This window comes from Phyllostomus hastatus, unplaced genomic scaffold, assembly GCF_019186645.2.
Source record: "Phyllostomus hastatus isolate PE091 unplaced genomic scaffold, TTU_PhHast_1.1 phas_contig_459, whole genome shotgun sequence".
Lineage (NCBI taxonomy): Eukaryota > Metazoa > Chordata > Mammalia > Chiroptera > Phyllostomidae > Phyllostomus > Phyllostomus hastatus.
Genome location: NW_025333883.1, coordinates 91,412 through 112,170, shown reverse-complemented (window position 1 = coordinate 112,170; position 20,759 = coordinate 91,412). Strand labels below are relative to the sequence as shown.

Genomic DNA, 20,759 nt, shown 5'->3' with positions numbered 1-20,759 from the left:
TTGTCTTAGATTAAAACTTGTGAATTGTCTGCAACTACTGCTTTTATCCAGCACATGGAGACAAAATGACCAGTGTCAGATGAAAAGTTACCCCTCACAGAGCAGGGCAGTGAGGACGAAGACATGCTCAGGGCCCTGGGTGGGAGGGATGAGAGAAGGCCTCCTGCTCACAGAGATGAAGAAGTCAGAGAGAGAAAGTGGGAGGAAGAAAGAAAATCACACACTTGGACAAAAGGTGGGTCACTCTCTCTGTGGGTCAGGTGACAGTGCTATAATCCTCTCCCCATGCTTCCTGCCCCACACTGGGATGGTCAGCCCAGGGAAAGCCCCATAAGCTGCCCAGGCCACCCGAGCAGAGTGCAGACAAACCCTCATCTCTTCCCTCTCTTTCCCCCACACAATGAACACGCCCACAGCTCTCTTTCTGCGATCCAGCTCCCCTCCACAGTCACACTCAGGTGAAGACCTAGGACATCATGGGCATGTGACCCCATCAGCCTCATCTTTGGCCTCCTGTGGACCCTCACTCTCAGCTGAGGAGTTTACTCCCATGCACCTGAACTTACCTGTCATGGACCCTCCCTGCACAAAGCCTTTCCACAGGTCTCCACCTCATTCCAGCACATTCAAGGACCCCCCACCTGAATTTCCATGTTGTAGAAGATCAGGCTGAGCTAACCTCTCCATCCCAAACAGAGACAACTGGTCCTTACAAAGAAGACCCTTCCCAGTGCCCACCTTCCCTCCCCAGACTCACACACCTGGGTTATGGCCACTCTGGGCTTGTCATGGGCACCCTCTTAGCCCATCAGAACAGAGCACACTCTCTACACACCTCCTAGATTGAGACAATGACAAAGAAATGTTCCTGCCTCTTTTCACTCAACTTCAAATGTATTTGTGTTGTGAGAGTTATGTTGGGATTCATGAGAAATTCTCATAAACCACACAGAGTACTGATCATCTCATCACCTCTGTGCTAGATTAGGGCTGGAGTTTTATTACAGTTCATCATCCCTTCTTCACCCCTACAATCTTTTCCCAGACAGGGCTATCTTCTCAAAGCAGCAACCGGCTCACTCATTTCCAGCTGAGGGGTTCACTCCCAGCTGAGGGGTTTACTCTCAGAGCCTCTTGATATGATTTTCAGTTCAATGCACATAAAATAAAACTTACCTTTTTTAATGTGTACAATCCAATTTAAAATACAAGTTTTTCATTTTAATTCATCCTTCATTTGCTTCAATTACCACAAGGACAAGATACAGATTTTATTTTTATATACATACACCCTGTCACTTAGCTGGTCTTCCTCATCTCTGTAAAATGTTTGATTATTGTTCTCTGGAGCTGTTACTAAACACCATGCTCTCTTCTTTCCTTCTGACACCATAGATATGACATTGGCCCTCCTCATTCTAATCCCCAGGAACTTAAATCCCCACTTCTGGTCTCCCCATGCTGCATTTTAGAAATTTTCTCAATATTGTACTCCACTGTCATGATTCGAACTTCAGCTGTGTCTCATCATTCATGGGAAAAATTGTTTTTATTTTAAAAAATATTTTTCATTTAGTTATTTTTAGACAGAGGGTAAGGGAGTGAAAAAGACAGAAAGAGAAACATCAATGTGTGGATGCCTCTCATGCACCCCCTACAGGGGACCTGGCCCACAACTCAGGCATGGTCCTCACTGGAAATCTACCCAGTGACCCTTTGGTTCAGAGGCCAGCACTCTATCTACTGAGCCAAACCATACAGGGAGGAAGAATTGTTTTAATGTGTCTATTCAATTGGGTATTTCCCCTCTCAGATTTCTAACTCAAAGATTTCCCACCAAGATCGAGCTGTAGGTAGACACACTGTGCTTCCTCACACAACAAAAGAAGTACAACAACAAATTTAAAAACAAAACACAACCAGAACTGACAGAAAATTAGACTGAATGGAAGTCGGACAATCAAGGAGGTAAAGAAGAAACATTCATCCATACCTGTGGGAGGGGCAGAGATGGGCAGCCCGATGGAGAGGACTAATGGCAAGGTAGCGACTCGGGAGCAGGCAAAGCAGTGGCTTGTAGACTGGGCAGTCCCACATTGACAGGCAGATAAACTGGGATGAACAACTGGGGAGTGAGAGAGACCACACAACCCAGTTTCCCAGCACAGGGAAATAAAACCTTAATGCCTCTGACTGAAACACCTGTAGGGGTTGAGGGTCCAGTGGGAGAAACTCCCAGCCTCAGAGGAGAGTTGATTGGACAAACCCATGGGTTCCTAGAATGTACACAAACCCACCATCCCAGGAATCAACACCAGAAGGGCCCAATTTGATTGTGGGTAGCTGGAGAATTGACTGAAAACCAGCAGAGAGCAGAGCGAGCAGCACTGTTACTGCTCAGACCCCTCCCACACACACAGCATCACAACACAGCCATGTGGGTTGCCCTGCCCTGCTAAGGCTCCGTCCTTTACTGCAGAACAGGTGCACTGAGACAAAAACAAAAATGGCCCAAATGGAAGAATAGTTCAAAGCTCCAGGAAAAATACAACTAAGCAATGAAAAGATAGCCAACCTTTCAGATGAACAGTGCAAAACACAGGTTATCAGGGTGCTCCAGGAACTCATTGGGTACTTCAAAAGCATAAAAAAGACCCAGGCAGCAATGAAGATTGCATTATGTGAAGTGAAGAAAAATCTACAGGAAACCAATGGTGATGGGAAGGAAACAAGGACTCAAATCAATGGTTTGGAGCAGAAGGAAGAAAGAAACATTCAACCAGAAAAAAATGAAGAAACAAGAATCCAAAACAATGAGGAGAGGCTGAGGATCTTCCAGCACATCTTAAATGTTCCAACATTTGAATCATAGGGGTGCCAAAAGGAGAAGAGGAAGACCAAGAAATTGAAAACTTATTTGAAAAAAAAACAATGAAGGAGAACTTCCCCAATCTGGCAAAGGACACAGACTTCCAGGAAGTCCAGGAAGCTCAGAGAGTTTCAAAGAAGTTGGACCCAAGGAGGAACACACCAAGGCCCATCATTCTTACATGACCCAAGATTAAAGATATGAAAAGAATCTTAAAAGCAGCAAGAGAAAAGGAGATAGTTATGTACAAAGGAGTTCCCATTAGACTACCAGTTGATTTCTCAAAAGAAACCTTGAAGTCTTGAAAGGGCTGGAAAGAAGTACTGGAAGTCTTCAAAGGCAAGGATCTACATCCAAACTACTCTCTCCAGCAAAGCTGTCATTTAGAATGGAAGGGCAGATAAACTGCTTCCCAGATTAGGTCAAGTTAAAGGAGTTGTTCATCATCAAGCCCTTGTTATATGAAATGTTAAAGGGACTTATCTAAGAAAAAGAAGATCAAAACTATGAACAGTAAAATGATAAGAAGTTCACAACTATCAGTATCTGAGCATAACAAAAAAAAACAAAGAAAAATGAACTAAGAAAACCACTAGAACAGGAACAGATTCACAGAAATAGAGATCACATGGAGGGTTATCAATGGAGAGGCGGAGGGGGAGAATTGGGGAAATGATACAGGGAGTAAGAAGCATAAATGGTAGATAGAAAATAGACAGAGGGAGGTTCGAAATAGTATGGGAAATGGAGAAGTCAAAGAACTTATAAGTACAACTCACAGACATGAACTAAGTTGGGGGAATGATAGTGGCAGGGGTATACAGGGCAGAGGGGAATAAAGGGAAGAAAATGGGACAACTGTAATAGCATAACCAATAAAGTATATTCAAGAAAGAAAAAAGATTTCTGACTCATTATATTCTACTGTAAAACAATTTTTGGCTCAACATTTGAATCCACCCTTTCTTTTTCAGATATTTACATATGATTATCTTAAATTACTCTTATATTTTCCTACTGACTCTCAATAAAGCTGGATAAATATTTTCTTCTAGCCTGATGTTAGAAAAACTTACCAAGACAGAAGACAAGGTAATGGTGTCTGTTGGTGGCAAATGTTAGAGACGTTGTGTATCTGCAAATCTATCTCTGTATCCAGTCATCTGCATCTGTGTATCTATGCCCCTGTGTATCAGTCAGTGTGTCTCTTTATTTCCACCTGCCAATCAACCTCTCTGGCCTCCAGAATGTGAGACAATACAAGAAATTTCTGCTATATTAAACCACCTGGTTTGTTGTCTTTGCTGAGGCAACCTTGCCAAACTAATTCTCTCTCCCTCTCTCTCTCTCTCTCTCTCTCTCTCTCTCTCTCTCTCTCTCGCTGTTGCGCGTGGGTCACCGGCCAGCAGTGACCACGGCACACTGTGGATGGCTCGACAATACGCGAGAAAAAACACACATGCACAGAGACAAACCAGTTTCTGTGGGGAAGTAGGGACAGAATGGCCACCCCCCTAGTGGGGAGCGCGCTGATTTACCGTCCATACCTGCTTTTATTAGGCTCTTTTTGCATAATAACTCAGGTAACGTACAGTACTCATTAGGGGAAGTAAGGAATATAGGAAACAAAGAACTCTGCCGGTCTATTGAGTTGGGGGTCAAAGAGCTGTAAGGCTGAGGAACAAACTAGCTTCCTCCTAAGACCCTCCTCATTCAACTGAGAGCATTCTTGAACAAAGAAGGTTTCACAGTAATTTACATGTTCTTTCTTAGGCCTGATCACCCCGGGAAATCCGCACTTCCCAGTACCGAGCTGTACTTCCCCGTCATTGTTTCGAGGCTTAGGTGGAGCGCGGGAACTAAGGCCACCGAGAGATAAGGAGATTTTCTTCCGGACGCTGAGAACTCAGACTTTGTCAAAGCCGAGGAGTGAGGGTCCATCACCCCCTTTTGCTGCAGCCCCCCAAGTCCTTCTTTTGGGGGGGGCCTCCCAAAAGTGATCGTGCCTGGCTTGGGTTGTTTCCCCCGTGGGGAATCTTACCCGTCTTTGGCTAACCGACCAAGCTTTTTGGGGGTTCAGCAGCAGAAACAGCATTACTGCCAGGAAGATAAGCTTTTGTCTCCTTGCCGGCTCACGGTTCCAAGGGCGTTCCCTTAGCCTTAGCCTAGGCGGGGGGTCTCAGTTTCTGATACCAGTCAGGGCGGTTCCCAACATATCCCCCCTTTTTTTAGTTTTTTAAAATCAATTGTGGTCGTTAAGCCTGTGAAACCTACTTTTGCTGTTTTTCGAATGCAAATCAGAAGAAAAGCAACATCTACATACATCATAAGGCAATAATAGAAATATAAAGCAGAAACTAAATTCTATGGGTGGTGAATACCTAAATTTCTAAATTCAGTGCAAGAAAACATATTAAGGGAAAAAACAAAAGTAATAGGTCTGATTACATTTCAATCTTTGAGAGAAATTACATAGATATCAGGAAAGGCAAATCACAAGGCAGTTTGAGCATAATGCAAGCCTGACTTCTTACGAGAGGATTTCTTAACAGGTGCAGTTCTGCGCACCGACTCATCACCTACTTTCTTACGTGGGTGTTGAGTTTTAATTTTACGCCTGCCAGAGTGGTTTCTCATACCTTCTCCCTTGTTTTCAGTTAGGACTGCTAAGGGTTCCATAAAGGTGGCTACCTGCTGGTCTCTGATACGACCCTGGGAAAACAATTTGCAAATACACCGAAGTACACAAATCAATATCACAATCAGTAAACAACCAGCAGCTCCAAAAACCCAAATTCTCAAATTAATTCCATCAAACCATGTTTTAGGATTCAGCCAATTAATATTTTCATTAAGGGCTCGAAAAAAATGTCCTGTTTGGTTAAACGTTGAATGTCCTGCAGCTGATGATGTAACTCCAACTGCAATTTATCAATTTGTCCTTTTAAGTTAGTGGAGAAAGCTCCCCTCAAGCGATGTTGTATATCAGTCCAAGTATGTTGGCTGGAATTCCACTGTAGCGGTGTGACACACAGTCTGGAGAAACCAGGGTCACAGGTTAGGTGTTGACGAATCACGAGAGCGTCCTGGCGTTCGCCAATCCAGTCCAGTGCTGATTCAACTGCAGAAAGGCGGGTCAGGATCTCCTGATCTATTTGAGCCTGTTGGACTAATTCTAAAGTAGCATTGATTAAACAATAAGTGCAACCAGGTGTTAACAAACTGTCGGACTCATAAGGAGAGCAGTGCATTGTTAAATGCTAATAATGCCATTTGGATTCATTCATTTTTCTGGTCATATTCTGGAGATAACAGATTTGGAAAGAGTTGGAAGACACAATTAAATCATAACCACTATTAACGACTGGTCTTGTTAGATTTATGCAAAGAAACCTTATGTCATTACTTACTCCTTTAGAATGCCAAATTCTGGAGGGATCAGGTAGGGAGAAAAAATATAAAGTGTGAAGGAAAATCCTTTTCCTTCTGCTATCTACCAGGCTTCTTAAAACTTTCACTTCCACAGACCTTCTGCAACATTCACAAACTCTCTATTCTTTTTCATTCACTTTCTGATATCCACCAAGATTGCATCTCCATGCCTTAGACCTTCCATTACTAACACACACCACATAATTCTTTCTTAAAACATTTACTTCCACAGACTTTCTGAAACATTCACAAACCTTCTAATCTGTCTTTCATACCCCCTTCTGATATTCACCAAGATTGCATTTCCATGCCTTATACCTTCAATTATTAACTAACATCACATAACTTCTTTCCTAAAACATTTTACTTTTCCATTTATCTTTACAGTTTCCCATTTACATTCCTAGAGTGTGAAGTTTCAACCTTCCCTGGAATCCTCAATTTCCTTTTTCAGAGCAGATACAGAGTAAAATCCATCCTTCTCTGTGGGGGGTGAAGGTGGGGCCTCCGTGATCTGCTCACTCAATTTGCACACCGTTTCACTGTCAGAATCAGATTCCTCATCATCTAGCTCTGTTTTCTTTGCCCAAATGAACTCGAGAGAATCCCTGACAAGCCTCCAGGTTACAAAGGTGTGTGCACCAATAGATATACCACTGTTTTGCAAAGATTTCAACCTTTCACCCACTTTTTCCCAAAACATCAATGTCTAACGTCCCTCTATCAGGAAATGAAGGACAACATTTTCTTATAGATTGCAAAAGCTGCACCAAATGCTTTTCTTTCTTATACTTTGTTATACTTTCTTATACTTCCTTATACTTTGCTTCTTTAAGAACTTGTTGTAATATACGCAGAAAAGATTTCTGCCCTTTAGATAAGTTACAACCTATGTTTACCTCCCTTCTTTTTTTTTTTTAAAGAAAAAGCTTACTTTTATTTACTTTTAATTGGCCAAAACAAATCACCTGATTACTTTTTTCAAGGCAAATCTTTTTTTTTCCCCAAACTTGAGAATTAAATTACTATTTACCCAATTATAGGCGGTCGCGAAGAGAGAAACGACCTAGAAAAGAAAGACCTACTTCCCTGAAAATTCAACGCATCCCACGACATGCCCGAGAAAGAGTTCGGGGTCGTCGGCCCTTACCTGGGCTGTTAGCGCGCAAATCCACCCAAAGTTGATGCGTTGTCCACAGCGACGGCTCGTAGCCGCTGGTTCCAAGTGGTCTCGAACGGGGTCCCACCTCTGTGGTCCCGAATCGCTGCCCCACGTTGGGCGCCAGCTGTTGCGCGTGGGTCACCGGCCAGCAGTGACCACGGCACACTGTGGATGGCTCGACAATACGCGAGAAAAAACACACATGCACAGAGACAAACCAGTTTCTGTGGGGAAGTAGGGACAGAATGGCCACCCCCCTAGTGGGGAGCGCGCTGATTTCACCGTCCATACCTGCTTTTATTAGGCTCATTTTTGCATAATAACTCAGGTAACGTACAATACTCATTAGGGGAAGTAAGGAATATAGGAAACAAAGAACTCTGCCGGTCTATTGAGTTGGGGGGTCAAAGAGCTGTAAGGCTGAGGAACAAACTAGCTTCCTCCTAAGACCCTCCTCATTCAACTGAGAGCATTCTTGAACAAAGAAGGTTTCACAGTAATTTACATGTTCTTTCTTAGGCCTGATCACCCCGGGAAATCCGCACTTCCCAGTACCGAGCTGTACTTCCCCGTCATTGTTTCAGGCTTAGGTGGAGCGCGGGAACTAAGGCCACCGAGAGATAAGGAGATTTTCTTCCGGACGCTGAGAACTCAGACTTTGTCAAAGCCGAGGAGTGAGGGTCCATCACCCCCCTTTTGCTGCAGCCCCCCAAGTCCTTCTTTTGGGGGGGGCCTCCCAAAAGTGATCGTGCCTGGCTTGGGTTGTTCCCCCGTGGGGAATCTTACCCGTCTTTGGCTAACCGACCAAGCTTTTTGGGGGTTCAGCAGCAGAAACAGCATTACTGCCAGGGAAGATAAGCTTTTGTCTCCTTGCCGGCTCACGGTTCCAAGGGCGTTCCCTTAGCCTTAGCCTAGGCGGGGGTCTCAGTTTCTGATACCAGTCAGGGCGGTTCCCAACATCTCTCTCTCTCTCTCTCTCTCTCTCCTCTATCTCTCCTCTCTTCCCCTCTCTCCTCTCTCTCTCTGCATATATATAATTTGTCTCTGTCTCCATAGTGACTCAAGGAACTGAGGAACTGAGTTTTGACTCATATACAATAAATGGTGTCAGCTAAAATAATAGAAGCAGATTTTGCCGGTTTCATCCTGTTCTAGAAATGCAGAATCAAACTGTCCAAACATTGATATCTGTTAGACAGGAGAGTAAAAATAAATATGCAACTGGTACTAGGCTTAATAAATACTAGGTGGAAGATGGATTTCCTATTTCTTCTGAAAATAGTTTCACATTAGTAACCATTTTATATATTAGTTTGGCCCAAGAATATTGAATGTCATACACAGTATAATTGATATGCATTTTAAGTGGCAGGAAGTGATGTTAAATCAATATGTGATTGTAGAGTTTAGGAAAACCAAATGTGATGCTTGAGAATTGAGGCACATTGACTAATGTGGCTCAAGTGAAACCCCCCACACCTGCTATTTTTAGTGTGAGCAGAGCTGGTCCTCTTCCTGTGTGGCAGGCCCCTTGCACAGTGCACACTGTGGTGTGGGGACTCTGCCCACCACATCCTGTGACTTCACCTCTTCAGCTTCACTTTAACAACTGCAAGACAAATTCTCAAGAGCTCTGCCGGAGAACTTGCAGTGGGACTGTCCCACATTCCCTGGTGGATGAGTAGCACCAACCTGAGGATGCAAAGTAAATTCAAATTTCTAATCATGGAATTTGAATGTCAGGACAGCTCTCTGGTTTCAGACCTCCTCCGACCTTGACCAGAAATGTTCATATGTATCTAAAATGTTTTCCTTAAGACCATAGATCCCCACCACGTATAATAACCACCTCTCCTTTCTTCTGTTAATTCTGAGAGACTGGGAGTGAATTCAGCACTGGGTAATGGACAGCTCCACACATTTACGGGTCCGCCAACCTCTATATCTTATCCAGGAGTCCTTGAACTTATGTACAAGGAGAATATAAGTAGGACTACCTGGTTTCCATATTTTGTGCAGGATATTGTATAGGTACACACTTTCTTCCATAGTTGATATACACGACAACTACATTTTGACCGCATGTAGACATTTGCTCTTTGGGTGGATTGAGAAGCCAGAATACATTCCACAGCACAAAGTACATCTTGCTTCAAAAGACGTAACAGGAACTTAGAGTTCAGTTAAGGCCCAAGGATGGAGATTCTTGGATGTAGGGTAGTAATTCAGCTGAAGACAATGGTAAGATAGACTTACCTTGACCCAGAAATGACATTTCCCCTCATACTCATTTCAGTCACAGAAGAGTACCCATGAGTGCCTGGGGGCTGATTCTTTGTTGAATTCTGTCAAATACATCAAAAGGATTAGCTGTAGCCTAAAACTGTGAAATACTCTTGTTTCACAAACAGTGTCCTGTTGGGAAGGAGGTGAAACTCTGCTGGGTAGAATGGAGTATCTGTGTGGATGAGCCTGAGATACATGAGTGACCCCAATTCTGCATTTTCCAGGACAAAACAAATTCAGACCCTCAAATCCCAGTTTCAAGAATAAATATCTTCTCAGGGACCTTTTGAAAAACACCCAGTTAACATGAAGCACCACAAGATTATGCTTTTAACACTGACAAGCTGATTCTAACATTTACATGAAAGAAAAGTACTGTGAGAGCAACTCTATGTATGTATTGATACAATGCTGTGGGTTAATGTTCACTCTCTGGTGAAATATAAAGATGAAAAACCTTTTAAAGTTCACCATACATGTGAATAGCAACTTTTGTAAGTTGCATGTTAAAGATTTTTGCTTTTTTTTCTATTGCTGTCTGGTGTTGTCTACACATTTACACATTTCTATTTCCTAAATCTTCTCAGTGCCAGTCCTTCTTTCCTTCTTGTTATAGCCTTTGTTAGAAAGAAGCTTGTGTCAGCTTTAAGTATTGGTACCCCAATTTCTTTTTGTTTTTATTTTCAGAACATATATTTTTCTATCCTTTTGCTCTCAGTCTGTGTGTGCATTTCCACCTGAAGTGATTCTTTAGCAGACAGTGTGTCTTGTTTCCTTGTTCATTCTGCTCCCCTATGGTTTTTTAATGGATTGTGTTCTCTGTTAGCATTGAGACTAATGGTTCATAGACATGTATTTATTTCCATTTTATTTCAAAATTTTAGCTTTTTTCTTTTTCTACCTGAAGAAGACCTTTTAGCATTTCTTGTTTAATACCGGTTTGGAGATGATAAACTCCTTTTGCTTCCTCTGGGCTTGGAAGCTCTCTATCTGTCCTTGGATTCTAAATGTCAGCTTTTCTGCATAGAGTAATCTTGGCTGTAGGTTCTTGGTTTTCATCTCTTTGTACATTTTGTGCCAATCATGGCAGGCTTGCAAAGATGTTGCTGGCACGTCAACGAGAGGAATTCCTGCAGGCTGGTGATCAGCAAAGGCAGGGCTAGAAACCACAGCAGAGGAACAGCTGGGAGGGAGTGGACCCCATGTAGCAGAAGTCACTTCAGCAAGGCTCCGGTATCTGCTGACTCCACCCCTTGAGTGTGCCCCGGGTAGGGGTGATCAGGTGGTGCTCTGGTGTAGTATGAAGCTGTCCACTGGGTGTGTTGGCTTTGAGGCCTCCTGGGACGTGCAGGCCAAGGTCAGCTACCATCTGTGCCCAACCTGGTGACACCTAGCATGACCTGCCAAGAAATCTGCTAATGGCTGCCACTTGTGCTGGGCTTGTAGGTACCAGGGAGAGGCCACACTGCTCCCTGAGGCTGGCTGCCATTACTGCCTGGCCTAGGGACACTTAGCTGAGGTTCAGGGCACACTGAGCCCAGACACTGCCAGTTTTGGTTTTGCAGACTCTGAGGGACTTTAGTGTGAGCCAAGGCAGGCTGTTTGTATGACAGCCCCCTGGAAGTGGCTGGAGTGTGCTGACAAGTTGGGTGGGGCAGAGCCTCAGGGAATCTCCAGGGTGCGGTGAACAGTGGGAGCCAGGTTGATGGAGACTCAGATTTGGCACCTGCCTGTGCCTGTGGGGAGCACTCAGCATGTGTGTCTGGGAGAAGATGACCCTCCAGCCTGGGTCCCAAAGTCAGACAATTCACTTCCTCCCCATATGTCCCTGATGCCTTTCACAGTGCTGCCCCAGTGCTGGAGTTCAGAGTAACTGAGTTCCAGCAAGTCCATGCACAGGCCCATTAATAGGACACCTGAGACTCCAGTTGCCTTGGCCTCACTCGGCCACTATCCCTGCTGGTTTCTACAACCAGAGTGATGGGGACATCTCTTCCCATCACTGGACCCCTGGGCTGGGGATCCTGGTGTGAGGCCAGGACCCCTTACTCCATAGGGGGAACCTCCACAGTAAAGGTATAACCCCCAAATATGAACTGTCTACATGGGTGTGGCACCAGCTCATTGCATGCCTGCAGCCCTCCTACCTGTCTCAGTGTGGCTTCTTTTTAAACCCTTGGTTGTGGGACTTCCACTCAACTACCCTTCAGGTGACTCTGAGGGATAATTGATGTGTAGTTTAGTTGTCACTTGGCATTGGTTTTGGAAGGAGGTGAGTTCCGTGTTAACCTCTGCCACCATCTTGTGCAGAAGTCTCAATCTCTGATGATAAAATTATTCAAATTATTCAAATTATTTTGAATATTTGCCAATTTTTTATTTAAATAGTAAGTTTGATTTTAAATAGTCCTTTTTAAAATTTTCCAGACCAATTTTGAATTGACTGTGTTATATATTATTACATCAACCAATCTGGGCCTTGTATTTGCATTTCTACTTAGGGTAGTTTCCACCACTGTTAGAATTGGAATTTATGATTGTGAACCACTTTTGCTTCCTCCTGTCCTCTGAATAAGAAAAGGTTATTACACATTAACTTAATTTAACTCTTGGTATCTAATTTCCAATGCTCTGTGTGTGTCTATATCCTTTCTTTCTCACTCACACACACTGCAAATGTTTTAAACTGTCTTAAATGTAAATATATATGTGAATGTATATACACATGTATTCTTGCAAAGTTTATTTCTTTTGTAATTATTTTCCTTATGTTTGCATCTCACTGACTCCACTTTTGTCTATTATTCTTTTGGTTTAAGTGCCTATTTTCATTTGCTTTCACTGAGCATGTAAATAATAAAATACTGGAGACCTGGTGTGTTTGAGAATGTCTTATTTTCAGTAGGATAGTTGAAGACATTTCCCTTTTTCAAATAAAGGATATAATTCCAATACAAGGTGTGGGCCTTCCCTGTTGGTTTTGATTCTACACGCCAAGCCCTCAGAAGCCAGAACCTTTGACACCAGTGACGAGTTCCAGCAGATCAGACCTGACTACCTCTTGTCATACTAATGGGTCACTCCCCTCTGACCCTTTCACTTGGCCTTTTAATAAAAATTTAAATCAGTAGAGAATTCTATATTTATAATCAAATCCATGAATGTATTTCCCCGATCTTTAATATTGTGTTTATTTGAAAGTCAGCTCCCATCAATCTCCCCCTGTTGCCATAAAGAAAAAAACACATGTTTCACCCTACACCACATGCATGCTCCCTGGCCCTGCAGGGGCCTCTCTGCCCCTCTGTGAAATGCCTAAACCTTAATCTCTAGGGTGAACACAGACATCAGTCTCCCTGCTCCTCCTGAAACTCCCAGGATCCATTGGACACCCTCTTTCTAGTCTCCACATATCTTCGATTTCTAATTCCAGTCTCTCTGAATCACATCCTGCAAAGGGGCCTCGGTGCTGGGGCCCATTCAATCACAGTCTTTGTATTCCATGTGGGTCCCTCTCCATTTGGGGAACTTTAACTTCTCTTTTCCCACATGTGTCTCTACCTACATACTTTAGAGCTATTGTGAGTAGCTGTGCTTGGTATTCAGAGCAGACAAGGTCTCGAGTGGATAAAACAATCCAGCCCTTGACCTGGACACCTTGATCCTCTCATGTCCCAGACCACTCACATCTTCATCTGGTCTGGAAATGGAAGTTTCCCTGCCATGAACCAGCACCACTCACCCACAGCCACTGTGGGGACTGGGCTTTGTGACAATAGGATCCAGATGAGGAAACTGAGGCAGGGACTGAACATTACCACTCAAGGATACACAGACATTGGATGATGAATATTTAAGTAAGTATCTGCTTTAAGTAAAAATCAGGACTGTAACCCAAATCAATGTCCCCTGAAGCTTGAAGGCAGGACCACAGCATGAGGAGGACGTTTGAACCCGGAAACAAGGGACACTGAGGGGGAAGGGGTCTCTCAGAGGTTTGTCCCCAGGAAGGCGGGTGGACACTGTTGCTAAGAAAAAATGAGAAATAGGTGAGGGTGGCTCGGATAGAAAGAAAACCATACTCTGGGCCAGGGAAAGGGGCATGTGTCCTTCCCTCACTTCCCCAAGTCTGTCCTTTGTGCTCATTGTCACAGTGACACTCGCCTGAACTGCACAGTGAGGAAGGGACCCTGTCTTTGCTGAGCTGAGCTCTGCAGGCACAAGGATCCCCATCTTCCTGCACTGTCTCCAGGGCCTGGGTGACCACTGTCCATGGGGAGGAACCACATGGAGGGGCTGATGGTTGGGTGGGGAAGGAACGGGATCCCATGGGGGAGGCTCTGATCTGGAAGGACATGCCCTGGGTCACCTCACCTGCAAAGACGTCTCAGGAGGCTCCAGGTTTAATTCTTCCTGCATCGAGAGAATGAGAACCGGACTCCTGGGGCCACACTGTACCCCTTCCTCAGGTCTGGTGACGTAACAACCTCGTGATAGGGACAGACAACCTCCCACTGGCCACACCCTGTGAGTCTGTCTACACTGAACACACCCTGGTCTCTTCCTTCTGCACAGCTGGGTCAGACAGGAGACGCCATGCCCCCCAGCCTCACAGCCTTGTTGTGCCTTGGTGAGATGTGAGGGGGGAGGAGATGCCCTGCTCTGTCAGGACCCCAGGTCTCAGGAGGCTCCTGGGGAGGAGGGTTGTTCTCAGGATTCAGGGCACATCTCTCATAGGGACTCTCTTGCAGGGCTGATCGTGCACCTGAGGACCCCAGTGCAGGCAGGTGAGTCTGTCCCCAGGGGTCCCAGGAGCCTCTCCACATAAATGACAAGGTGTTTCCCCATTAGGCAGCTGGGGATGGAGAACAGAAGTTCTGGGTTAATGGATGAGGGATGTCTGGGAAGGTTGGGGCTGAGATCTGGGCACTGGAGCTGACCCAGGCTCTGATTCCTTCCAGGGACCCTCCCCAAACCCACCCTCTGGGCTGAGCCAGGCCCTGTGGCCCTGTTGCGGAGCTCTGTGACTATCTGGTGTCAGGGGATCCTGCAGGCCCAGGAGTTCCGTCTGGATAAAGAGGGAAGCCCACAGCCCTGGAGCAGACAGGAGCCACCTCATCCAGGGGACAAGGTCAACTTCTCCATCACACACATGACAGAGTATGATGCAGGGAAATATCACTGCTCCTATCTCAGCCCCACTGGCTGGTCAGAGTGCAGTGACCCCCTGGAGCTGGTGCTAAAAGGTGAGGGAAAAGCAGGGGTCCCAGCCTAATGATCCATCCTCAGGGAGGGGGATGCTCTAGAGTGTCTCCCCCTCACAGTCCAGCCCTGGGAACACGAGGGAGGTGTGAGCCCCATTTAACATGCTGTCTCCTTCTCTCCTAGGATCCTACAGCAAACCCAGCCTCTCAGCCCTGCCCAGCCCTGTTGTGACCTCAGGAGGGAACGTGACCCTCCAGTGTGGCTCTGGACAAGGATTTGACAGGTTCATTCTGACTAAGGAAGGAGAAAACAGGCTCTCCGGGACCCTGGACTCAAAGCGACAGCCCAGTGGGCAGGTCCAGGCCCTGTTCCCTGTGGGCCCTGTGACCCCCAGCCGCTGGTGGACATTCAGATGCTATGGCTGTTACAGGAACAGATCCCAGGTGTGCTCACTCCCCAGTAACGACCTCAAGCTCCTGGTGTCAGGTGAGGAAGTCCCAAGCTGGTCCTTCCATGTTTTGAGGTAGCAGACAAGTTACTGGGGTCTTTGCTGGCAGGGGAGACTTCCATGTGAGAGGTGGGGTGAGGGGAGCACAGGGGCTTCTGGGTCAGAGACACAGAGAGAGAGAGAGATGGTGGGACCTGGGGACCAGGCCAGGAAGAGGGTTCATGGGAGGAACAGCCCTGTCACTCCTCTCTGGTCCCTTCAGGTGGCTCAGGGAAGCCCTCCCTCCTGACCCAGCAGGGCCCCATTGTGGTCTCTAGACAGAACCTGACCCTCCAGTGTCATTCTGACATCGGCTATGACAGATTCGTTCTGTCCAAGGACGGGGGACAGGACCTTCATCAGAGCTCTGTCCTGCAGCCCCAGGCTGGGCTCCCTCAGGCTAATTTCCCCCTGGGCACTGTGAATAGTACCCATGGGGGCACATACAGGTGCTATGGTGGACACAGCCTCTCTTCTGAGTGGTCACGCCCCAGTGACCCTCTGGACATCCTGGTGGTAGGTGAGTAACCAGTGGGCTCTGTCATGGACCTAGAGTGTGCTCAGGCCCTTCTGGGGGGTCTCAAATGGTGATGGCTAGGAGAAGGGGTGTGGGGTCCCCAAGGAGAGGGGGGTGGAGAGAGAAAGAAATAGGTGATGAAATGGGAGGGGGAAATGCAGAGAAAACAGAGACAGCAATGAGGGTCCTAGAAAGGGAGCTGGTGACTCTGAGGTCACAACTAGGTGGACGGCAGCCACTCACCCACTCCCCTCTCTCTCTCTAGGATGGCTCCCTGACAAACCCTCCCTCTCAGTGCATCCAGGCCCATCAGTGGCCTCAGGAGAGAAGGTGACCCTGCTGTGTCAGTCAAGGAGCTGGAGAGACACTTTTTTTCTGTCCAAGGAGGGGGCAGCTGATCCCCCTCTGAGACTCAGATCACAGTCCCGAGCTGGGCAGCACCAGGCAGAATTCTCCATAGGCCCTGTGATCTCAGCCCATGGAGGGACCTACAGGTGCTACAGTGCAAACCACAGCAGCCCCTACCTGTTGTCACAGCCCAGTGAGCCCCTAGAGCTCCTGATCTCAGGAGGTAAGACCCCTGACTGTCTTTCTGAGCCATTAGCTCAGGGTCTCTTCCTCAGAAGAATTGTGGGCTACAAGGGGAGGGACAGGGCTCCAGGGATGGTCACCCAGACAAGATCTGCCCCTCACAGACCCTCCTACACCTGTCCATCCCTCTCTCTCACCTGAGTACAGAGGATGTCAGGTGCTCAGAATAAGGGGCTTCAGTGGGCCACAGCACAGCTGCATGGGAAGAGACTGAGAGATGTGGGACCCCAAGGTCCACACCAGACTCTAACTCACTTGTGTCCTCCTTCCAAGAACCCTCTTAGGCCCCAGTCCACCACCCACTGGGCCCCTTTCCACAACCAGTGAGTTAGTGGGGCCCTTTGTTCAGAGAGAGCACAGCCTACTTAAGGGCCATTCTGACTGTCTCAGGGAATTCAATGCCCTCAGATGTTAGAGATGGACAGACTGAGTCCCAGGTGGGCAAGAAGTCAAGGACAAATCTAAGGGGAACAACAGGGTGGCAGGGGCTCCCAGGTTTGGCACATTGCCCTTCTTTCCAGGAGAGTCAGGCCTGCAAAGCAGTAAGTGAGGGTCTCTGTGGGGAGGTGATGGGTGTGTCCATGGGGGGTGGGGCTGAGTCCTGTGCAAGTTCAGGCACCTCTGGAGGCTCTGACTTGGACACACCGTTCCCCTCTGTGTGTCTCAGTGTCCCCAAGTGTAAAAGGAGAGAATCGTGATCCAGAGCTTAGATTTCCTTTCAGTTCTGGTTCTGACCTCCTCAGAGCAGGGGAGCCATGAAGGGAGGTACCCAGGACATGATGTTATGGAAACTGTCCTCTCAGTACCAGTGACAGTGACACTGGACATGGAAGGACAGGAATAACATAGGTTTGGGGCATCCGGGTCTATTCCTTAGCTCAGGTGCACACTCAGAGGAGGGAACAAGGGCTGGAGTCAGACCTGGTTCAGGTCCCAGCTCTGCTGCTCCTACTGTGGGGCCTGTGGTCCCTTCTCTTCTCTGAGTGTCGGGTTCATGTGTGTTCACCCCTGGCCCCCTCCTGCTCACAGGCTGACAGTGATATTAGGTGACATGAGGGGCCTCACAGAGCTCAGGAAGGCAGACCTTCCAAGGGGGCATCAGGTTCACCACACACCAAAAACCTTTCTCGTGTCCCTGCGGCATCCATGCTGTGCTGGGGGACAAGTAATAAGGAAGGACCCTCAGGTCCAAGCAAGAGAGGACTGGCCCCTGCAGATGAGGAGCCCAGAGCTCAGAGCTGGTGTCCACCTGGGGGCAGCAGGAGGACAGCACAGGCAACCCATGTCCTGGGGTCCAGTCCCAGCCCTGCCCTGGCCAGTCTTGGTGACCTGGGGCACATGGCTAACCTCTCTGAGCTGCAGTGGACTGGGTGGTTTATCATCCATGCCTGGTGCACGAGGGCTGTGAGGTCAGAGTTGATGAACGACAGACCCCAGGCTGTGCCTCGCACACAGTACGTGTTCATTAAATGGCAATTTTGGCCCATTCATGTCATCATTCCTGCCCAAGGTCTCCAACAGTCCCTGAATGTCCTGATTGGGGTCTCAGTGGCCCTCATCTTGCTGCTTTCCCTCCTCCTCTTCCTCTTCCTCCGACATTGGCGTCAGAGCAAAGGCAGGACATTGGGTGAGTAAGGAAGGGGTTGACCTGGGTCACAGGAGAGAGGGACTCAGAGAACCTGCCACAGGAAACAAGTAGATGGGGAAGGTCAGCTGAGAAATAGAGTTCTCTAGAATCTCACATCAGAAAATCTAGAAAGAAAACACTCAATGTCAGCACAGATGTACAAATGAGTGTAAGTTAATTTTTTATTGTTTTTAATCTTCTGTAACATGAAATGTATGCACAAGCAAGTATTAGTTTCCTTCTTTCCTCTGGAATCACACTGGAGGGGGCTCTACCTTCCCAAAGCTGAGACTGTCCCTCTTGACCAGCCCAGAGAGAGGCTTTGGTCTGTCCTCCAGCCCAGCTGCAGAGACCCAGGAAGAGCCCCTCTGTGAGAGGAAGGGACAGCTGCCCTCAGGAAGGGGGCACAGGGATTTCAGGAGGCGATGGGGCAGGGGACAGCCTGGGAGGCTGTGGGGGTCAGGGATGAGAGGGACTGAAATCCACACTGAGTGACCTGACCCCTCATCTCACCCCTGGGTTAGTGACCCATCTGGGAGTTGGCAGGTCTGTAGCTGTGAGATCTCAGGGACCATGACAGGAGACACTCCCTGTTCTGCTCCAGCAGATGCTGCCATGAAGGATCCACAGCCCAGGGAGAAGGTGGTGCTGGACCCTCAGGTGAGACCCCTGCTCCTGTCCAAGATGCCTAGGACCTTTGTCTTGCCAGTTTACTACAATGGTCACTCCCTGTCCACCTCCCCTGATTCTCAGCAGCATCCACACTGACCTCTCCTTCTGGGCACCAGGTCACCCTGCTGTGACAAACTCCTCCCACTTTCCTATGATCTCATGACCCCTCCTGGGTGGTCCCCTGTGCTGGCTCTTCATCCTCTGTCCCTATGCAGCTACAGGTCTCAGGAGGAGGCATGAATGAGTGAACTACCTGCAGGTCCCAGGTTCCCATCCCTCATTCACACAGCAGCTGTGATGAGAGATCACTGGTTACAAGCTGCATGTCAGTGCCACAGTGCAGCCCTGGGCAGCCTGTCCCCATCCTCCTCCAGCTCACCTGTGGGTGAGGGAGACACCTGCAGACAGGCAGATGGCATCCTGGAGAGCCAGGTGCTGTGAAGGAGAATAAGGCAAGAGCAGGAGGAGGAGTGTGTGGTGAGGGGAGAACAGACGAGACAGCAGGTGCAAAGGCCATGAGGCAGGACCTGCTGCTTCAGCCAGATGGACCCTGTGGCTGGAGCCAAATGAGCAAGAGACAGAGCGTTAGGTTAAGAGTCAGATCCATAGAAGCACCAGGAGTCCCAAGGCTGAGGGAGTCCCTGCAGACTCCGTCAGGAGAGTGACCTCATGTGATCTGAAGTTTAAGTCTGACACCATGTGGACATGTGATTGGAGGGTTTCAACTGTGGGGTCAAGGACACGCTGGTTCTGTCTCACTGTCTCTCTGCAGCAGAACAGGACCCCATTATGACTCCCAAGGAGTGACATGTTCCTAGGTGACTCCCTCAACATCAAGGCTCAGGCAGGAAATGGCCACCTCTCCTTCCTCTTTTTCATGGGGATTGCTGGTCATGAAGGGCAGAGAAGCAGAAAATGACTGACAGTCAAGTGTGTCCCGTCCTCCCCAGGCCCCAGGCCACCCCAGCCCCAACCACCTTTCACCCCTCTCACTGTCCCCCTGATCCAGGCTGCTGCATCTGCTGCCCCCCAGGATGTGACCTACGCCCAGCTGAGCCTCATGACCCTCAGACAGGAGACAAGGACACCCCCTTCCTTCCCATCAGGGAAGCCCCCAGATAAGCCCAGTGTGTATGCTGCTCTGGCCATCCACTAGCCCAGGGAGTACCTGGACCCCCCACTCCATGGAGGGGGCCTGCAGGGACCCCAGAAGGTACAGATATGCCCCCAAGGATTCTCAGCTAGTGGCCCCAAGCAGCCTGGACAACCGATATGGACCCCCAGCAGCTTCTGGGACCCTCTGGAAGTCCCCTGATTCTGCAATTAGAAATAACTAACATCCATACACTTTGGAATCAAAGAAACAAAATTCTCAAGCATCAATGTGTGAATTTAGACCCAAAATGGAAGTGAGAGAATGCTTTCAATGAATGATAGTGTAAATACTACACATTAAACCTACAAAATGGAACATTAACAACCGTGAATGAACATCTTAGAAAAGAAAAAAGCAAAGACATAGAAACCACCTAAGTGTCCTCTCACACATGCTGACATAAAGGTGTGGCAACCTGTGTGATAGAGTGTCACTCGGCCACAGAGATGAAATCCTGTCAGTGTGGTGACACAGAGGCGTTGTGAGTGTGTCCTGTTACATGGGGTAAGTCAGACCCCACAGCACAACGACGGTACGACTTCACTCATATGTGGGTGAAATGTGAAACTCTGCATTGTTGTATGTATTAACTATATAGAACTTGTAATTAAAAATTTTCCTGCAAAGTGAACTCAGACTCTGAAAAGCTTCACTGGTAAATGCTTCCGAGCATGTGTGCATGTATGAAACACATACATACATAGACACACAGAGACACAAACATACACACAACACAAGCATCACAGCCTTACACA

The 20,759-nt window shown here is 47.5% G+C and overlaps 1 protein-coding gene across 1 annotated transcript; it reads left to right on the top strand.

Moving 5' to 3' along the window:
- Positions 1 to 14,306: 14,306 nt before the first annotated feature.
- Positions 14,307 to 20,617, top strand: LOC123822892 (leukocyte immunoglobulin-like receptor subfamily A member 6). Its single transcript, XM_045845055.1, has 9 exons — positions 14,307 to 14,379; positions 14,501 to 14,536; positions 14,711 to 14,995; positions 15,138 to 15,440; positions 15,665 to 15,961; positions 16,224 to 16,529; positions 18,060 to 18,176; positions 18,784 to 18,836; positions 19,858 to 20,617. Exons 1-9 carry the CDS (start codon positions 14,346 to 14,348, stop codon positions 20,002 to 20,004), a joined length of 1,578 nt encoding a protein of 525 aa, XP_045701011.1. The 5' UTR covers positions 14,307 to 14,345; the 3' UTR covers positions 20,005 to 20,617.
- The last annotated feature ends 142 nt before the right edge of the window (positions 20,618 to 20,759 follow it).